Genomic DNA, 18,537 nt, shown 5'->3' on the forward strand with positions numbered 1-18,537 from the left:
TACAATCTAAGTTTTATTATGTTATAAACATTATTACATTTTTTTGAACCCCTGCCTGTGTGGAGTTTGGCTCTTGTACCTAATTTTTATATCTGGGTAAAAAGCCAAGCGATCAGCACAAGATTGTTATTAAGTATACCCTGTTTTGTTCTCAGGGCTCAGCGTGGTGATAATTTTGATTGTCACAATGTGTTTTCCTCAGCTGGGGCCTTGGTTGATGCTCCTGTCTGCTGGATACATATATTTTAATGAGGGCTACATTTCTGGTAGCACTCAGTTGATGGATTGGTCCTGCTAATATACAGTTATAAATCATCCGACATTTGACAGACAAACTGCTGCCAAGTCTCGTTCCCCCCGGTATTAGCCACCACTACCGAAGCCGCAGTGATTGTCAGCAATGTTGGCTCTTGTCTTCTTAATGCTGTTAGCCCTGTTGGCTTTTGTTTAAATCCTTCATTACCACTAGTAAGAATGTCAACCCAGATGTGACCATCCGACTTTACTATTTGCATGTTAAAGGATGATACAGCTAGTGTAGGACCTTATCCCCCAATCCAGGTCAAGGTCAAGATGTGTGTCGAGTGTACGTCATCAATCATGGTGATCAGTTTCGCTGGCCGTGTGTCCCTCATCCATCATGCTGATGTGTTTTGCTTGCCGCGTGGCTCCGCGTTGCTGTCGGGGCCGGAGGTAATTAATAACGCGGAGTGACAGAATTAATGAGTTAACCTGCTCCACTCTCCTGCTGTTCCAGTGACAGATGCTAACGGTCAGTTGCTAGTGATCCTGTGCTTATATACCAGCCGCTCAGGTGACTTGATGTCTTAGCTTTTTCATTGTCTGCATTCAGCACAGTTAGAACATGCAGCTTGTGACCGAAATGGGCAAGAAGATAAAGCACTGAAAAAAATACAAATGGTTTCTAACGGGAGTCTCACAGTTATCATCAATCTGCAGAAAAACAAAGACGCCATACTGCATAGAGATGGTTGGCTCTTCAAGGTGCAGAGACGCATTTAGACTGAAGCGCAGACTCTCCTTTGCCTCGAGGCCTGAAAGTTGATCGCTTGGTTTTTCAAAGAGCTGCTTTGTGGGGATGCCTCTTCTAAAGAGTGCTTACTGTCTGTTTTGACAAAAAAAAGGGTCTGACTTTTCATCACTTGAGGAAGATAAAGTGAAACCATGAAAGCAGTGAAAATGCCATCGATTGAACTTAATTCTCTTCTGATTAAAAGAGCAGCTGTCTGTCTGGAAAGGCCTAGCTATTGTGTTCTATGTGCTGGGTGTTACATTCCCATAGCTTTGAACCGCTGTTGTGGTCTGCTCTCATAGTTTCACTCCCCGGTGCATGGGATACTTTGTTGTGTAGGCTGCAGTATAGCTTGCCTATCGGCTTTATATGTGGGTCGCACAAGGTGGGCTGCAGCGTGTGGGTAGATGTGGTCTTATTTGGCTGCAATATCAGGAACATGTATGCCTTTTCAAAGCCTGTTGTGTGGGTTGTTGCCACTCTGAAGAAAACTTCACTTGGCATACATGTGGGCTGCGATCGTAGCATCAGTATCTTTTTTAAACACTCCTATTTTTGTCGATGGTTGTGTTGATTGCTTTGTTGTGAACAGATTTTCCTGCCCCCATACACACACTGCAACCAATTCAGCCAGAGGAATCCCCACCACACTTACAAAACTACTCATTAGCTCCCTCCCCTCCCCACCTTTGTCATCCCTCTCCTCTAAACGGGCTTTAGCTTGGAGACAACAGGAATGAGGATTGGGCAGGAGAAAGACCGACAAAAGGGGGGGAAAGACTAAAGCCGGAGAAGAGGACAGAATGAGAGAAGGATCTGCAGGGAGGGAATAGGGGAAGAATAGGATGCCCCTGTCTATGAGGGATTCCATTTTTTTCCCGCTTTTCCAGAATAGAACAGTAAGTCACCAGTGTCTTTGTCTGCCTTTGATCTCTGAGCTCGAGGATTTGGCACCTGACAAACCCCTTTCTGTCTGAAAGGAGGCCTGCCGAGAGAATGCCAAGGAGAGCGGGAGAAAGAGATAGAAGGCGGAGGGAGAGTAAGAAAAAAAATAATAAAGAAGAACAAGAGAGTGACAGGGGCAAAAAGGGAAACAGTATCGAAGACGGCGTGGAAAAATTGGTTTCGACTTTTGCAAGCTTTACAAAAGGGATACGATGAGGGATATTATCCCAAATCCCGTATAAACTAAACACACGTGTTCAAGTGTGTCTGTATTTGCGGCTGAGTGAGGGTTTGCCATGGCTGGCCCGGACAGTGATAAATCCAGAGAGTCTTAAGGGGGAATCTCGGACCACCCACTGCTGTGGTTTCTCCCCTTAGACACACTCTCATGGTCCTAATAGGAAGCAAATTCCCCAGCTTTACTTGGATATCGACCTCTTTTTTTTCCTCTGTCATTCCTTTCTTTAGGGCAGTCGGTGCTATAAACAAGTCCTCATGTTTTTCAGACATGTGCTCTAAAACTCAGATGTTTGAGAGTGCAGATGAAGATGCCAGCACATCTCTGTGGGTCTGGGTTTTCACAGAAAATTTTGGGACGGCCTGTGGGCACTCTGAAGACAACCTGGGATGGCTTAATAATTGACATGCAAATGTCTTATGCATAATGCACAGTTGGAGGTACCCCAATCTTAGGCTGTTTCTTAGGCTTTAAAGACACTCTGCAATGAAGACCATGAAGTTTGAGACTCAATTAAATCTCCCTCCAGCTTTTAGCATCAAACACAACAAGTTGACCCCACTCTAAACTCCGGACACTTTCCTGGTCAGTGAACAAGTACCTATCCCTAATGCAACTTTGCATTTTGCCACTTGAGGTGGCTTAAAACAACACCCAAAATCCTGCTGTTCTTCTATCTCCAGAGGTTTTGAGAGATTCCCTCAAAGATACAGAGATAACTGAAAGCACCTCCTGACTAATCTGTACTCTCTTTGTTGGTGAAACTGTGAAGAAAAGAAGAGGCTTCACTCACCCCTGCAGGCTGCAGTCAATGAGGCCGTAGCTTAGCGTTAGTGAGTGAAGCGGCAGGGATTTAGCCCCGATTGAGTGAATGGAAACCGACAAAGAATGACTCAGCAGGTATCAGCTAGCCCCACTCGGTTGACGTTCTGGTACGCTAATCCAGCTGCTCCAGAGCAGAGTCTGCGAGGCAAAGAGTTTATTACGTTTACAATAGAGGGATTTTCCGGTATTTTAGTGGGGCTTGTGGAGGGTTTCCTCAGCTGTTTGTATATGTGAATGTGTTGGCTGCTTGGTGGAATGAGAGTTTTTCTTGGACTTTCTCATTGCTGTGGTGCACGTTTGCTGATTTGATTTCTAGTGTGGTTAACACATGGGGGAGTTACTTGAATTTATGTAGAAACCTCTGATGTATTTATGGCTGCGGTGTGGAAACCATCAGAAACATACTTTGAGATCTGGATTGGTTGTGAGCCATTTCAACTAAAGGGGTACACACAAACGCCATTATGGCATAACATTATGACCAGTAAAAGGTGAATTGAATACCTCAGAGTATGTAACCTTTTGGTAGGTTTACTTAAATTAGGCAACGAGAAAACATTTTGTCCTCAATTTGCTCTTAAAGAAGGAAGAATAAGTGTAAGGATTTATATGAGCATTTGTGATGCAAGATTTCTGAGTCCAAGCAGCTCCAAAACTACCATTAGTATCTAACAAATGGCCAGGTTAGGTCAGGGCTAAACAGTGACCAACTCAATATCAGTCAGGTGATTATAAAGTTATTTTGGGTCATTGTACGTGTGTAAGTTAATAACTGAAATTTAGCACGAATTCATTGGCTCTTTATGCACCACGATAAGACGGGTACTAACACACACATCGCACCAGCTTTAACATGATGCTACCAACACCCCAGCTACCGTACCATTACTCTCCAACTGACAAGAACATGCCAACCTCCCTGAATGACAGCTTATTTGGTCCAATTGGTGTTGCCACTGTCTGCGCCGCGCCTCTTCCAGAATTGCTCCTTTGTCCACCTCTTCTGGTTCAGCGCTCAGGGGGTGAAATATAACCCTGCCAGGTTTACCCCCAGCCATTACAGAAACAGATAGACAAAGGAGAAACTCCTTGAAAGACGAGACCTCCAATCAAACTGTCGCTCAAAAGAAAGCCAAGCACTGTCGCCAAAAGTAGGAAAAGTGTCACTTTGGTTACCGTTTTAGATGGAGGTGTACGTAGGTGTGTATTTGGACTCCAACTGAATAAAAGCAGCCCTGTGAGAGTGACAGACCCCCTGCTGTGCCAAGTGTGGTGGCATTTGCTTGTTAAGTTGTCTGAAATGCCACAGTCTCGTGTTCCATTGCAGTGCCAAGTCTTGCCGTAGCTTCGTTTGGGGTTGTGCGAGAGTGACAAAAGATGGTTATTTGAGCTTCTATTTTCTGTCAGAGAATATTGCAACCAATACCGCAGTTCTCCTGTTTTCTGATACCAGAATAGAGATTAATGAGAAAGGTGAAAAGAGACAAGGCATGAGAGAGAAAAAAATTGTGAAATTGACAGAAAATGGCAAAGATCAGCATGTTCTCTACTTGTCCTTCATGGGAAAACAACTTCTGTCAGCCTCTCAGATTACATAGAGCAAAAAGAATCATGTCTTTGGTGCCTCTTTTACAGTGAAATGCCAAATGCAGCAACTGACAGATAGCTTCGGTAAAGGATTTATTGGATTCTAGGTGATTTTTCTTACCCATTTGTGCATCTTGTTTTGGGTATTCGTATCCCCAATATTCTTTTTGTATTTATCTTTTATATAAAGAAAACTCAAATGTTTGCTGAACAAACCATCAGAATGTTCTGATGCAGATCACATTTAACCCAAGCTTCTTTTCCTCGTTTTCTTGCAGCCTGTAAAATCGGTTACTACCGTGCTCTGGCCACTGACGGCTCCTGCTCCAAGTGTCCGCTACACAGTTACTCTGTGAGGGAGGGCTCCACATCCTGTGCCTGTGACAAGGGATTCTTCCGCTCGGAAACAGACCCGGCATCAATGCCCTGCACCCGTAAGTACACCCGTATTCCATAATTTTACATTTCTTTATTACAGCTTACAGCATCTTCCTAGCATGCACCGCTAGGCTGTACTATGAACCTTACCCTTTCATAGAAAAGCAGCCCGTTGCATCCACACACTAATCATCCTGCACAAACATTAAACTGGCTGCTAATGGTTTAATAGGTGTCTACTGACTACAGGTGGCACATAATGATCAGTCATGGTGACATGAAGAACTAATTATGGCATAAACTGTTACACCTCACTGTAAAAGAGCAGTGGACAGTGAAAACACTAGAGGTTGAATGTTTCCAGGAGGTGGCAAAAATAAAGTTGGTGAATCAGTCAGATGGGGCAGTAAATGTGCTAAAAATTAAATACATGAGAAAAGAAATATGCTTAGTGTGAAATTTCTTACTATGTGTTCATTTTTTTCTTGTTTTTTTTTTTTTTTAAGTTTGTAATTGTAAAAACATAAAAAACAGAACAAAATGTGAAAATCATCATAATAAACAAGTCCCTAGTTTTTTGGGGGGTGAAAAAGGAAGCTATATGCGTTTAACATCCCGGCATTTTATTATTTATTAGATATGAGCAAAATGTGAATAAAATACCACAATTTAATGGTAGCCAGGCATTTACACAAAACTGGAAAAATTGTATAGCGTTACTTTTACATTGAGATTTTCATGTTCATTTTGATACTTAAGAAACGTCATCAAAAATGTAGTTTAGGCACTGTTAAGTTAGCAGTACTAACATATCTGCTTTTGCTGTTCTTTTCTTTATTGATTAACACATTTATAACAAGACTCTATTAGCTCGTTAATTAGTGAGGCTATCAATTTGGAAAGAGCCTTAGAAGCAATGTTTCCTGAATTAAGCCGTAATGTGGTGTTACTCTAATAATGTCTTTTGAAGTGAAAGTATATCTAAGCAGCAGGATTAATGTTTTTTGTAAAGTAAGGGAAAGTGCAGTAGTCATCTTTTGGCCACTTGACTGGAAATGTGCAGCAGCAGGAGGGGGAGGGGCAGCACTATGCCACTCTGTGTTCCCAGTTGTGAGAGAAAACTCTTTTGCACTCTTTCTGGTTTCTCATTAAAAGGCCTTCCAACCACAGAAATTCTATGTTGAAAAACGTATTTTGACCCTATAAACTGAAGAAGAAAAGCATAAAAAACAGTCTTAGGCATAGCGGAGTAATACTGATGGTTGTTTTTTATTGTTTAATCGCACAAATGACGGTCCAGCTACACTAATAAACATAGGTGCTTCTCAGAATGGTGGCCTCTAAATAACTTCAGACTGTAATGAGAAGGAAAAGTTCTATGCTGTGATTTAGGTTGGTTCTCGCCTATTAAACAGCATTGTTATTCACGCAATATACCCAATTTGGTTAGCAGACGGCCTGTTTCTTTTACCAGACCAGTTAGAATGATTTATGGTTGGTATTTGTCTCTAAACCTATTAAAGCTGTTTCTTGTTTCCTGTTGAAAGAGGCCACTTTACAGCAGGCAATATTGTTTTCAACAGCTAAAGCTCCTTCTGGACTTTCAGCTTCCTGTAATAGAAATAAGGACGTGCCGCTTATAAATTCCCTGAAGAAAACCTGAATTGTTCTCATTTTAAGTATCTGCTCTGAAAACGATGTCTTTACTTACAGATGCTAACCTGAGATTCTGTTTAGTTCTTTGATGCATTGCATAGACTATTTTATTCTCCACCCTGGTAAAGATGTGTTGTTGCAGCAGCATAAAATCACAAACTAAAATGTTTAGGAAAATCCTAACTTTGATTCGAGTAGGTTTATTCAGTGGTTAATATTGTATGTTGTGAAATAATTCATAGTGGCATTCCTTTTAATCCCATTTTGCAACATGCTCATTAGTTAGAACATAGAGAGAGATCATCTGTCGTGGTTGGGCCATATGTTTTGGATACTTACCCTTATGAAAGATCAAATGATGGCCCACTTTTCAGAATGCTGGCAAAATCCCCCCAGTTTATAATGTTTTAAATGTTCTGTGTTTTACTTAAAAAAAAAAAAAAACTATTTTTAATTGACTTTAAGAGCCATTGGAAGAAAAATCGCCTCACAGCAACACAGATCCCCCACTATGCTTAGCAGTGGACATAAAGGTGCTTTTTCTCACATTTATACATTCCACTTGGAGTGTTGGTTGCTTATTCTTTCTCTAATCCGACTAAAGCACACCGTTCCAGTTAAAGTCCGATTAGAGTACAGAAAACTCCAAATGAGTATGACAGTTTTTAATCAGGTTGTCACGTACAGCAGATAGGGTCCGATGTTTGTTGGGTGAGTTCTTACCTCCCTGTACTTGGCCATCACCGCTTTGGGTGGTGGCGAGATAAATACCGGTCCTGGTCCAGCCGAGTGACCAGCAGCTGTGTTTTGTAATCCAATAATGACACCTCAGTGTAACAGAAAATCATGTATTACTGTTTTAAGGTTCCTAAAAGCTCTGACCAGCCGAAAGAAAATCAAACACTAATTTAAAGGGATTGTTAAAAGGGATTAAATGTTGAATTTCTTTATAACTCGGTTTGAGATTATTCTATCAGAAGCATTTAATGCATTTTATAATTTTTTTTATCATGGGCTGTCTGTGTGCACTGTATAGATAAGGCTTTAATAACAGTGTGATAAATAAATCCTAAATTCTCTCACTATTTTTACTTCATTTAAATGGACGAGCTGGGAGGTCATCGTCATTGTCTTGTTAGTCAGGGTGGAATCTCGCGGTGACTGCTGCAAGCAACAGCTGTCGAACCTCATTACGTGGCTGATTTCATAAGACCCGGCTTCATCACCTCCGCGACATTCCTAACTCGGCGGATAGGAGCTGAACATTAGCCCGGCTCCCAGAGCGACCTTTGCCGCTCCCCGTCGGCCGGTCAACATTTGATCTCTGAACTTTCACCCTGTCTGTCGACTGCTGTTTTTTTTTTCCCCCTTGCATTTTTTTTTCCTCTAACTTTTAACCCACATGTTGGAGCTCTGTAATTACGACTGTCACTCACGCAGCATCCATCGGGATCTTGTTTTCATTCGGTTTCTCTTTCGCTCAAAATCTACTCAGAGTCACGAACAGAGCAGAAAAAAAATCTATTGAAATGATCTCCCAGTTTGGTTTGCTGAAGGTCAGCCTGGAACATGAGCCAGCATCTCTGGTAAATGGGGAACACATATTTGTGTGTGTGTGTGTGTGTGTGTGTGTGTGCGCGTGTGCGTGTGTGTGTGTGTGTGTGTGAGGGGGGGTAGACTGAAAATGCTTTTCACAGGTCTTGGCTCTCAGTTTATCACTGGAAGACGACTGTTAGGGTTGGATGTTGTGTAATTCTCTTATAGTGAGATTGTTTGTGTTACCTCAGCTGTCCTCTAGCTGTTAACACCCGTGTTGCTCCTTTTCGTGTCGGCTGTGACTGTTTGTTTGATAAGGCCATTAATGGCCGCTGCATGTGATCGCAACAATTGTCTTCCAGATCAGATGTAAATCTTCCTCCAGTTCTTTACCTCCCACTCTTCAGCCTGACCTGCGAAATGGCTGGTGTGATGAAAAAAATGACACGACTTAATAGAACAGTGGAGCCTTTCTTTGACAGCCACATTGACTTGCTCTGGTATTCTTGTTTTATTTTTGTTCTTTTGGTCCATCGTGATTCAGCATTTTAGATCATTATTTCGCTTCTTGATTTAGTTTAGCTAAAACACATCAGGGTTTAAATAATCTGGTGAAAGTTCAGTTGCTCTTTGAAACCTTAAACCTGTCACATTTATCCTGTTGCAGCCACCTTCTACATATTTTATTGGTAATTTATGTGACAGACATAAACAGGAATGCTACACGTCTGGTGTACATTTGCATTAAGCTTTACTGAGCCAACACTTTGTAGAATAACCTTTTGCTGTGGTCTCTGCATTCTCTGGCTGTTGGTTTATGGTTCTGTCCTCAAGCCACCTTCAGCCGTTTACTGCTTTTCTTCCAGGATCAACCCATATTTAGTCCCATCTATCTTTCCATCAACGTTGACCATCATCCCCACATCATAATGCTGCTACCACCACCGTTTGCTGTTTATCAAACTCCCAAATTGAGACCGTTGGGTTTTTTTCTATGCCACTTTCCCAAAAAGCCAAAGTCTGTGGAGTGCATGTCCAATAGTTTCTATGTTGACAAATTCTCCACACCTAAACAAGATTTGATTGTTTTACTGATACACTTCTTGCACTGCCTGTTCATTTTGGTGGATGGCATTGAACATTTTAAATGCTTGTCAATCTATCCATTTCAGATAACAACTTTAAAGTCATTAAAATAGTGGGGAAAATGGTCATTCCTGGTGATTAACTGCAGCTGAGTGAGCAAACATAGTAATAACGACCAGAGAAGGACGTCCCCAAGAGCTAGCTGCTCGACCGTGTTCACGTTAAAAATGGAGCGATTTTTTTTTCTCTGTTTCGGGATTCTTTGAAACCCTGATGTGTTTCTCAGATTTTTCCTCAGCTTTCTTAGTCGCTGCTTTGTAGAGTAAGAGGGAGGAGTGGAGAGAGGAATGAACATAAGCTGGAAGGACTCAAGGGGGGCGGGAGGAGTGGGCGTTGAATGAACCCCAGCCGGATTGTAATAGCGGGGTCGATGCTCTGGCCAATTTAGCCGGCTCTGTAACTCAGCCCTGCTCAACACTCAACACACGCAACGCTAACTGATGCGGCTGAGAGGATAGGGGTTTGAAGAGAAGATTTTAGATTGGGAAGGCAATTGAAAAAAAAAAAAACAACAAAAAACAACGTGACAGAGAAAAATCAAACACGTTAACCAGCCCATAGACGAGAAGGAAAATGCGTTTTCAGGATAAAACTTTCCGAACATTTAGAGGCGCTTTGTGAAGGTTTTGGAAGCACAGTCGCCCCGTTCTCTCTCCCAGGATTAATTACCGGGTGTCAGTCACAGCCGACGGCTCTCCCACGCTCCCACTGGTGCATTCAGAGAGAGCGACAGGTACTGAAAAAAGGTGCTGTGTCTGTGGGCATGCGTGTGCGTGCGAATATGTGTGTGTATAAAATAAAACGAGAAATTCTGACATGGTGTTTAAGACTTTATAGAGTCATGAAAGTTACACAACAGTGTTGTCATGTTTGCCATAGCAACAAACAATCTCTGTGATATGAATAAACACATCCCTACCAGTTTGCTCCCTGATTATAAGTTCCAAGCTTCTTCGCTGTTAACATTTCTGCAGTGAGTGTTAACACATCCCTTCATTTTTTCTGTCATTGACTTATTCAGTAGAGTATGAAGGAGTAAATGTTTGTTAATCACACAAAAACACATTGGGACAGTTTCTGTTGGAAACATGGTATGGAAGCCCCATGTGCAACTTGTTCTCATTGTCTGAGGCGCTTATGGGGGAAATGAGGTGAAAGAGTAACAGAGGGAAGGAGAGTCGGGAGCAGCAGACAAAAAAAGGGGTCACTCTGTCACAGTTTTTAATGGGAATTTATTAATAGATTTTCATTGTAGGCTGCAGTTGTGAGAGGGGAAATTGAATGTTGCTAATATTAACGGTCTACATCCTTCCATCTTACAGCTTGTGCAGCCGCTCTTCTCGGTCTATTTCCTGTTCCTCCTTGCTGTAATCCTTCCATCCATTCAGAGCTGCTCCTTTCAAGTTGTTAAGGCTCATTTCTTCTATTTAGAGGAACAGACAGTGTTTGTCTTCTCCTTCTGTGCGTTTTCATCTCAATCTTCTCAGCTTTTCTCTCCATATTGTGCGCTCACCAGAAACACAGTCGCAAAAATGTTGACATGATAGACGATTAGCGTCCGTGCATCTAGAGAATATTCTCTAAAAGTACATTTCTCAGATGTTGCTTCATGGATGACGGCTTTCTCCTTTCATGCGGCAAAACGTCATCATTAACGGCCATCGATTATTATTCTTCTTTGGCCAAGTTCACTTCTTTTTCCAGTCATGCTTTTGTGAAGAGTTAAAACGTCTTTTGTAATTTCACGAGACGGCTCAAATGTACGGTTTGGACTTTTAGACAGTGTCTGCACGTGCTCACCTGAACTTTATGTCATTTGTTCTTTGTGAAATAGCTCAAGTTCAGACAGATTGCATTTACAATTCAAGGATGTGAAAACCTTTACGAGATCTGTGCTTATAGGCCTATAAAGGCTTATTGAACATCTGCAACACTTAAATCAATAACTGTAGAAACCACCTAAGGGTTCTGTAATTTAAAAGTAATAGATAAATGTTATGTGCAAGAAAAAGATTCAACTTGGGAAACTAATGCAGCCTACAGAGGGAATACAGGAACTGAACTGTAAACCTATGACAGATGGGGTTCCTCCTAAATTTCAGTGTTCCTTCCTGGAGGTATGGAACTAAGAAGATGGTGCCAAATTATATCAAAATCTAGAAGGAACTCACCTCCTTTTGCACCTTAACCTGCCTAATCTCTACACACTTTGCCTCATTTCCAGTTTTCTTTATATACAGCAGGGTTAAATAGATTTACTACTTAATGCTTATCCCAGGTTTCTACCTCTGCTGAACGAGAATGTTGTTTGTCTAAAAATAAAACAAGTCACTGTTTTCAGCGACTGAACGCGAGTGTGAACTCTTGTCCCTACAAAGGAGCTCCTCTTCCCGCACTTCCTGTCCTCTCCTCCGCTCCCGGTGTCTCTGTGAAATCACTCATCGCCACGCCACTCCTCCAAAAATAACACTGATAATTAATTTCCGTTGTGAAACGATTCATCAGCGAACTGACTAGCTTTCATATTTCACCCCGCATCGATCCCGAGCTCACTCGCGTGCGCTTCATTGGTTAAAGGGAGCGCGAGTCAGCCAGGGAAAACAGAGGCAGAGGCAGAGGCAGACGGAGAAAGGCAGAGCTAAGTCAATTACGGCTGTTTGATAGTGCTATGGAAAAAAGAAAAAAAGAAGAGAAACAGAAAACAAACGCATTACTCACAACAGAGCTGACATGTAAAGTGGAAGTGATGAGCTGGAGAGTTTGCATCACTTAGAAACACTGTAGCTGTTTTTTACGAGGCTCAAACAGCACGTAGGCTTTTCATTATAGTAGCAACTTTGACTTTGTCTAAAGTCACGGAGCAGGAGCAAAACCAAATAAATCCCAGGCACTCGCCACCTTTCAGCTTTTGGATCTGAACGGGGCTCTGCTGCCCTATTGGATTTCAGTTAACATTCTAAACTAACTGAGGGGAAACTGGATCTTCTCCAGCTGTAATGGACAGGACATTAAAAGGGAATTCAAGAAGCCTGAGCTCCCATTAAAGGGACAACCCTGTCAATTATGCATTTACATCTCGGCCATATGTATATGTGTGGAGAGAATTGACTGACAAACCCAGAGGGGAAGGAGATCTCTGAAGTCTTTACTGAAAGATAGAACTCTTTTAATCTCCTAATCTCGTCCACTGTTGTTATTCCACAAGTTATTCTTCTCTCCCGCTGTTGCCAACATGATTTCTATCCCTCCCCAGGCCCTCCGACCGCACCCCTCCACCTCATCTCGAATGTGAACGAGACATCGGTAAACCTGGAGTGGAGCCCCCCTCGGAGCTCTGGGGGCCGCCAGGACCTGACGTACAACGTTGTGTGCAAGCGCTGCGGACCCGACGGCCGCCGCTGCCAGCCCTGTGGCAACGGCGTTCACTTCAGCCCTCAGCAGCTGAGCCTGAAGGGGACCAGGGTGTCCATCAACGAGCTGCAGGCGCACACCAACTACACCTTCGAGGTGTGGGCGGTGAACGGTGTCTCGCCTCAGAGCCCGGGGCCGGAGCAGGCGGTGTCTGTGACCGTCACCACCAACCAGGCTGGTAAGAGGAGCAGTGATTGGCTGATTGTGGGCGACACAACACACAAAGTGTGCTTGGTTTCTGCTAAAGGAATTTACAAAAAAGGTGATTGTGACTGGTAGGGTTTATTAAAAGTATGGTTTCCCTATGGAAAAAAAATGCTGTCTTATTTAGCAATGTTAAAAAAAATATTTATTTGTAAAGATAGAAATGAGTAATTAGGGATTTAACTCTTCTTATATAACACCTTTCACATTATCAGTACCTCTGGTAAAGATGTGCAAAACCCCGTTATTGCAAACTTATATTGTTTTTATTCGAACACAAAGAATATTTGTAATAATAAATAAATAAATAATAATTCATTATTACTTAATTTAAAAAAATATATTTTTAACAAAGTGACCATATTCTATAAGTTAAGAGTAACTAAAACATTGTATTTTTAATTTTAAGTTGATCAGTGTTGAGGAGCTTTTATTTATAATCCAAGACTTCCTGCTTCCCTGAAGAATAAATAGCATGTTATTTAGTGGGAAATGGTTCAGCTGCTTTCTGCAAAATGGGAAAGACAAGAGAACATACCAATTTAAGTAAGGCAGCTGACTGTTGGTCTTCTTATGCAATGAAATGACTACAAGATGACAGTGCACCTTTCCATAAGTATTCATACTTCTTGATTTTTATTCACATTTTGTGATGTCACAACTGTAAACTTCACAGAATTACATGTGAAAGTCTGAGATGAAGCACCATCCAATTGTTAGGTGGAAATATAATGATTCATTTGGTTTTCATTAATTTTACAAAAACATTTAAATAAAAAAAGTGGGGGATACATTTGTTCTCAGCCCGACCTGAAGCATTGCTATGTAGAATCTCCTCTGACTTTTCCTGCCATCACTCGAGCAAATGTTTTGGGGTACAGTGGACCCTCGCCTGTTCATGGATTTTAGTAAGGAAGGTAGCTCCTAATAATTTGTGGGAAACTCTTTTTTTGCTTGTTTGTTTATATTCATGGGAAAGCTCTGTTAATATTCAAAAGTAAAATGCAAGCTTAGGAAGCTGAAATAACAAGTCTCCACGCTGCATGGCACGCAATTGGGTGGCATTTGCAAAACAGCCAATCCAGGACCACCATTTATTTTTCTTGCACACAGCCTAACTTTTGGTTGTCTGTTGAAAAGGAAGGATTGGATGATACATGGTCTTTCCCGGTTATCATAAAAAAAAACATATGTTGCTTATTGATGGTTCCTATATTTTAAACAAGGCCATTAGTTCAGCTTTGTTCCAAGCATTGGCTCGCTCTGCAGCCATCCCTGCCAAGTCATTGGTTGTTTCCATGGGCCACCGCGGCCACCGCTGAGCGAGCAACGTTCCCTGCCTGGCCACACCTATGAACATTTTCTGGCTCTGCCACTGGTTCATAGACAAAAAAAAAAGAAAACCTGCAGTTTTATTACCAACATGATTTTCTCTAACTTGACAATGTTTTGTAATTAATGTAGGTCTGCTTCATGCAAACCCCAAAATCCACAGAGCTTTTTTTGGGGAGGGCTTTTCTGTGTGCGTGTGTTATAGAATTGAGAAGCTGTCAGAGTCTTGCTTGTTTTTATTTTTGTTTCATGGTGACAATCTGCATGTAAAAATGTGTTTGCTAAAGTGGTGAGTAGCTTCGGCGGCACCCGGGTGATTACTGTGGGCTGATAGACTAAGCAGTTGGAAATGATTTTCTGCAGTATTTGACTGGAGTTTTGCATAATTAGGCTTCAGAAGCCTAGGCTGAAGATAGAGACACTGGGCTATATTTAGCTGTGGTGCTAATGAATTAGATGACTTCTATTGATCTGTAGGATTCATTACAAATGTTTGTGTATTTGCGTGTTTCTAGTTATTCCTGTAGAATAAAGCTATGAATACAGAGCTAAAGAGGAGTCCTTCAGCCTGAGGATGCATTCAGAGCCTTCTGTTGTTTTGTCATTTAGTCATTCTGTTACCTGTTGTTGTGCAAATGGTTTTTACAGCCTTTGATCTTTCCTCTTTGTCTCCGTTGCCAACCATTACCTTGGCTTGCTTTACTACTCTGCTCTTGGGTGGCAAACTCAGGGCCTTTTTTGTGTCTTTTTTTATTTCTAATTTCCCTCCATGGGAAAAGTGAATGCCTCCAATAGAGCCTGGTTCAGCAATTTAAGGACACAGTGGCTTGATTTATCAGATGGGATCCAGAAGACAGCGTTGAATGGATGTGCAGCTTGTGGGAAGAGCAGCGAGTCCTGCCAGACAAGCATATGTGGGAGCCGTAATGGAGCGTACCCTAGAGTCCGGGGTCGAATGCACGTACTAGCATGTCAGTTTGGTCACACGGATTCTCCGTTGCGCCAAAAAAGCTCCTAAATGAGCTCTTTCAGACACGAATTCATACAAAGACACAGCAACACACAAAAACACACACCAAGCAGTGTCCCCCTGAGGTTGCTGGAGGCTAATCTCCTGACTCGACGCTGTAAGATATGGATGATGTTGCCTTTGGCTCCTCGCTTGTGCATATTTCACAAGAGTTCGAAGCTGCAGCTGGAAGCTCTGTCTGTGTGTTTGGTGTGTATTTGTTGAAAGGTGGACGTGCAACATCGAAATTTAGAGCCTACCCAAGTTACAGAAGAAACCTGCCGGGCCCCATAAGCTCTTAAATTTATGTAGAACAAGTCTGCAAACGCAGCAGTTGTATAAAACCTTGAAGGAGGCTATAACAATTAAACACTTTCATAGTTGTTGATACCTGTTGGCAAAGTGAGATCTGTTTTCAAAATGCGTTTAGCATGTGTGCTGCTAGGCTAAATCGCTATAGCTATGTTTGAGACTCTTATTTTGAAGTAAAAAGGGAAGTCATTCTTGAGTTGTCCTGTTGAGGTGACAAAGTTGGCTAGTAGAGATACTCCCTAATGACATTCAGTGATAAAAGAGTGAAAGACAGAATATAAAAATATTTTGTCAGAACAGTATCGCCAAAGGATCGTTTCACAGTTTGAAAATATTTCATCATTTCGAGTTCAAAATCTAAAGAAATTCTTTACAACACAGTTTAAGATTCACCAAATCTTTTTTTTTTTCTTTAGAAAACATTCAAATTTAGTTTTTACAAAGCAGAAAATCCATAGAATTAAAGGTGCATGTACCTGTATCTATAGAGTAATCAAACCTGCCCAAACTACAATCCTTTAAAAATACATTGTGATTTAAATTCAAATTCAAAAATACTTTATTGATCTCAAAGCAAAATTAAATCATTTCTGTTACTGTTATTTTGCTTTTACATATTCATGTAGACAGTGAAAACACCTTTAACATATTAAACATATCAACCCAACCTCTAACATGACCTATAACTCCAAACGCATCATGCACATTATACATAACAACAACAATGGCAGATGACGTTCATCTTGTAATGTATTAATGTACCAGTTGTGCTTTTTTTTATTTTTTTTTGCTTTTTTTTGGGGGGGGGGGGGGTTGTATTGAAGCTTTATGTGCATGTTCCATACTCCATGTTTAGCTGCATTTACAAAATAGCATTTTGGCCCATTTTGTGTTTCTGTGTTGAATAAAAACATTCCTGGAAATGGTCCCGTTTGGAAGCAGGTAATTTTGAAACCAAAAACCCATTTTAGAAAACACTCATCTGTGTGGACTGGTCCTAATTCTGATATGGTCTGTATAACGTCACCCCAACAAGGTTATTAATGATACTTCAGTTCTTATATTTGATTAATTGATTGGTTTATTTTTATACGTACTGTAATCACATGCAGATCAACAAAACCAAATATTAAACTCTGTCTGCACCAGTTCCGATGAGCTTAGCTGGAAATGTGCCCCTGAAAGAATTTCAGCCTAGGGCCTCATGCTGCCTTGGCTCAGTCGTGTCTCTATTGCTAAAGATGAACAATGTCTCCATCCATGTGCATCTTGTAATTTATGTGCTCATAAAAGTGAAGGGCTCAAGACTGATTGGATTTCTTCCTCCTACTGCTCAGGAGGGGCTTTGGTAGTTTTGGTTTCAGCCTCTGTAATCCACCCAGTGATCTGCTGCCCCTCTCACCCAATTGGCTTTGCCTCATCCAGACATTGTGGATCACAGTTATTATGATGGATTTATTGGGATTTATATGTGCTGTGGAAAAGACACCCACGCCACCGCCTTCCTATAAAGGTTTAGGTTTCAGCTGGAAAAGAAAAAGCTTGGAAAGAGTGGGATCTCCTGTGGATTTGCAGAACGGTGGACTGGAAGAAGGTGCAGCCAATCTAATCGAATGGAGTCGTAGATCTGTGATCAAGCTTGGATTTGTGTTGGAGGAGGTCAGATTTCGTGTGTCGCCATGAACAATTCCACTGTCGTAAATCAAGCAGGATGTAACCCTTTGACTCAAACTGCATGGAGAACAGGAGGGGCCGGGGGGGTGTCTGCGCTTTGAACTGACCCCTGGCTGTAAATGAACGTTTTCTCCTGCTTTATGGGATCAAGCACTCTATGTGTGAGGAAAAAAAAGAAACAGAAAGAGTCAGAGAGAGACATGTTTATGTCTTAATACAAAATACTTGGCAGGCTGAGGTGCCTAAAAGGGAATTAGTACATGTGTGTGTGGGCAAGTCTTTCGGCCCACATGGACGAGAGTTTCCATCTCCACCAGTGCACCGGACAGACGTACATGTGGAAATGTGTTTTGGGAGGTGAAAGCAGACTCTATTCGTGCAGGATCGGAGCAGAGGGGAGGGGGAATGCTGTATGCAGGAGCGGGCTTCTTTGCTCGCTAAAAAACGGCTCCCTGCTTGACTATTTCTCTTCGTTGGCAGTGAAATTGAGCGACTCGAATCTGGCGACCGGGCTCCAATCTGGCGGCCACATGTACAGCTTTGGCTGCGTGTGTCTTTTCATGTTGAACTGCTGTTATTGCAAATGCTCGGGTTCACCGCAGTTGCTCCGAGCAGGGCAAATACTTTGCATCAAACACAACTGCAAAGACAAACTCGTTCACGTAACAAGCCAAGACAAAACCTCAAAACCATAAAAAAAAAGGACAGCTTCCTTCAGATTCCTTTGGGAAGGTGTTCACACAAATCACACCCTGACTCAATGCACCTCTGTCAGGATTTTAGTCATTATTTTACGTACATGGGTGGTCTGTATGAGTAATGATGGCCTTTTTTTGTTGCAGGTGTGCGTGTGCGCGTGTGTTTGTGGGTGTTTGTCTGTAGTGCTAGTGTTCCAAACCTGAAATGAGATGTGAATATTCATTACGTCTAACACTTATTATTAAACTGCCTCAGTTTGCCCACGCTTCCAGGAGGCTGTAACAAATTGCAGCCTTGGCCCACATATGTAAATTCACCTACTGGGTGCTTTAAAGTCTTATGTGGTCCTTCTGAAACACAGTCACAGGTAAAATGTTCATTCAAATTCACAGTCCTAGTCAGATGTTTACAAACATTGGTTTTTTTTAAAGTTTGAAAGACCCAATAATGTGTTGGTAAGGACGCAAGTTCAATGAATAAAATACAAGAATTTGGTTTTATTGTGGGCTTTCTTAAATCTACACACGATAGAAATTGAACATAGATATATGA

At 41.7% G+C, this 18,537-nt stretch overlaps 1 protein-coding gene across 4 annotated transcripts in view; it reads left to right on the forward strand.

Moving 5' to 3' along the window:
• The window catches only part of epha4l (eph receptor A4, like), a 65,584-nt gene that overhangs the window by 21,033 nt on the left and 26,014 nt on the right, over positions 1-18,537 (forward strand). For all 4 annotated transcript variants that reach the window (XM_081614239.1, XM_081614240.1, XM_081614241.1 and 1 more), the window contains exons 4-5: positions 4,907-5,062; positions 12,598-12,933. In XM_081614239.1, the coding sequence (XP_081470365.1) occupies positions 4,907-5,062; positions 12,598-12,933 (492 nt within the window). The remainder of the gene's footprint in view (positions 1-4,906; positions 5,063-12,597; positions 12,934-18,537) is intronic.

This window comes from Poecilia reticulata, chromosome 13 (assembly GCF_904066995.2).
Source record: "Poecilia reticulata chromosome 13, P_reticulata-male-v2, whole genome shotgun sequence".
NCBI classification, from domain to species: Eukaryota; Metazoa; Chordata; class Actinopteri; order Cyprinodontiformes; family Poeciliidae; genus Poecilia; species Poecilia reticulata.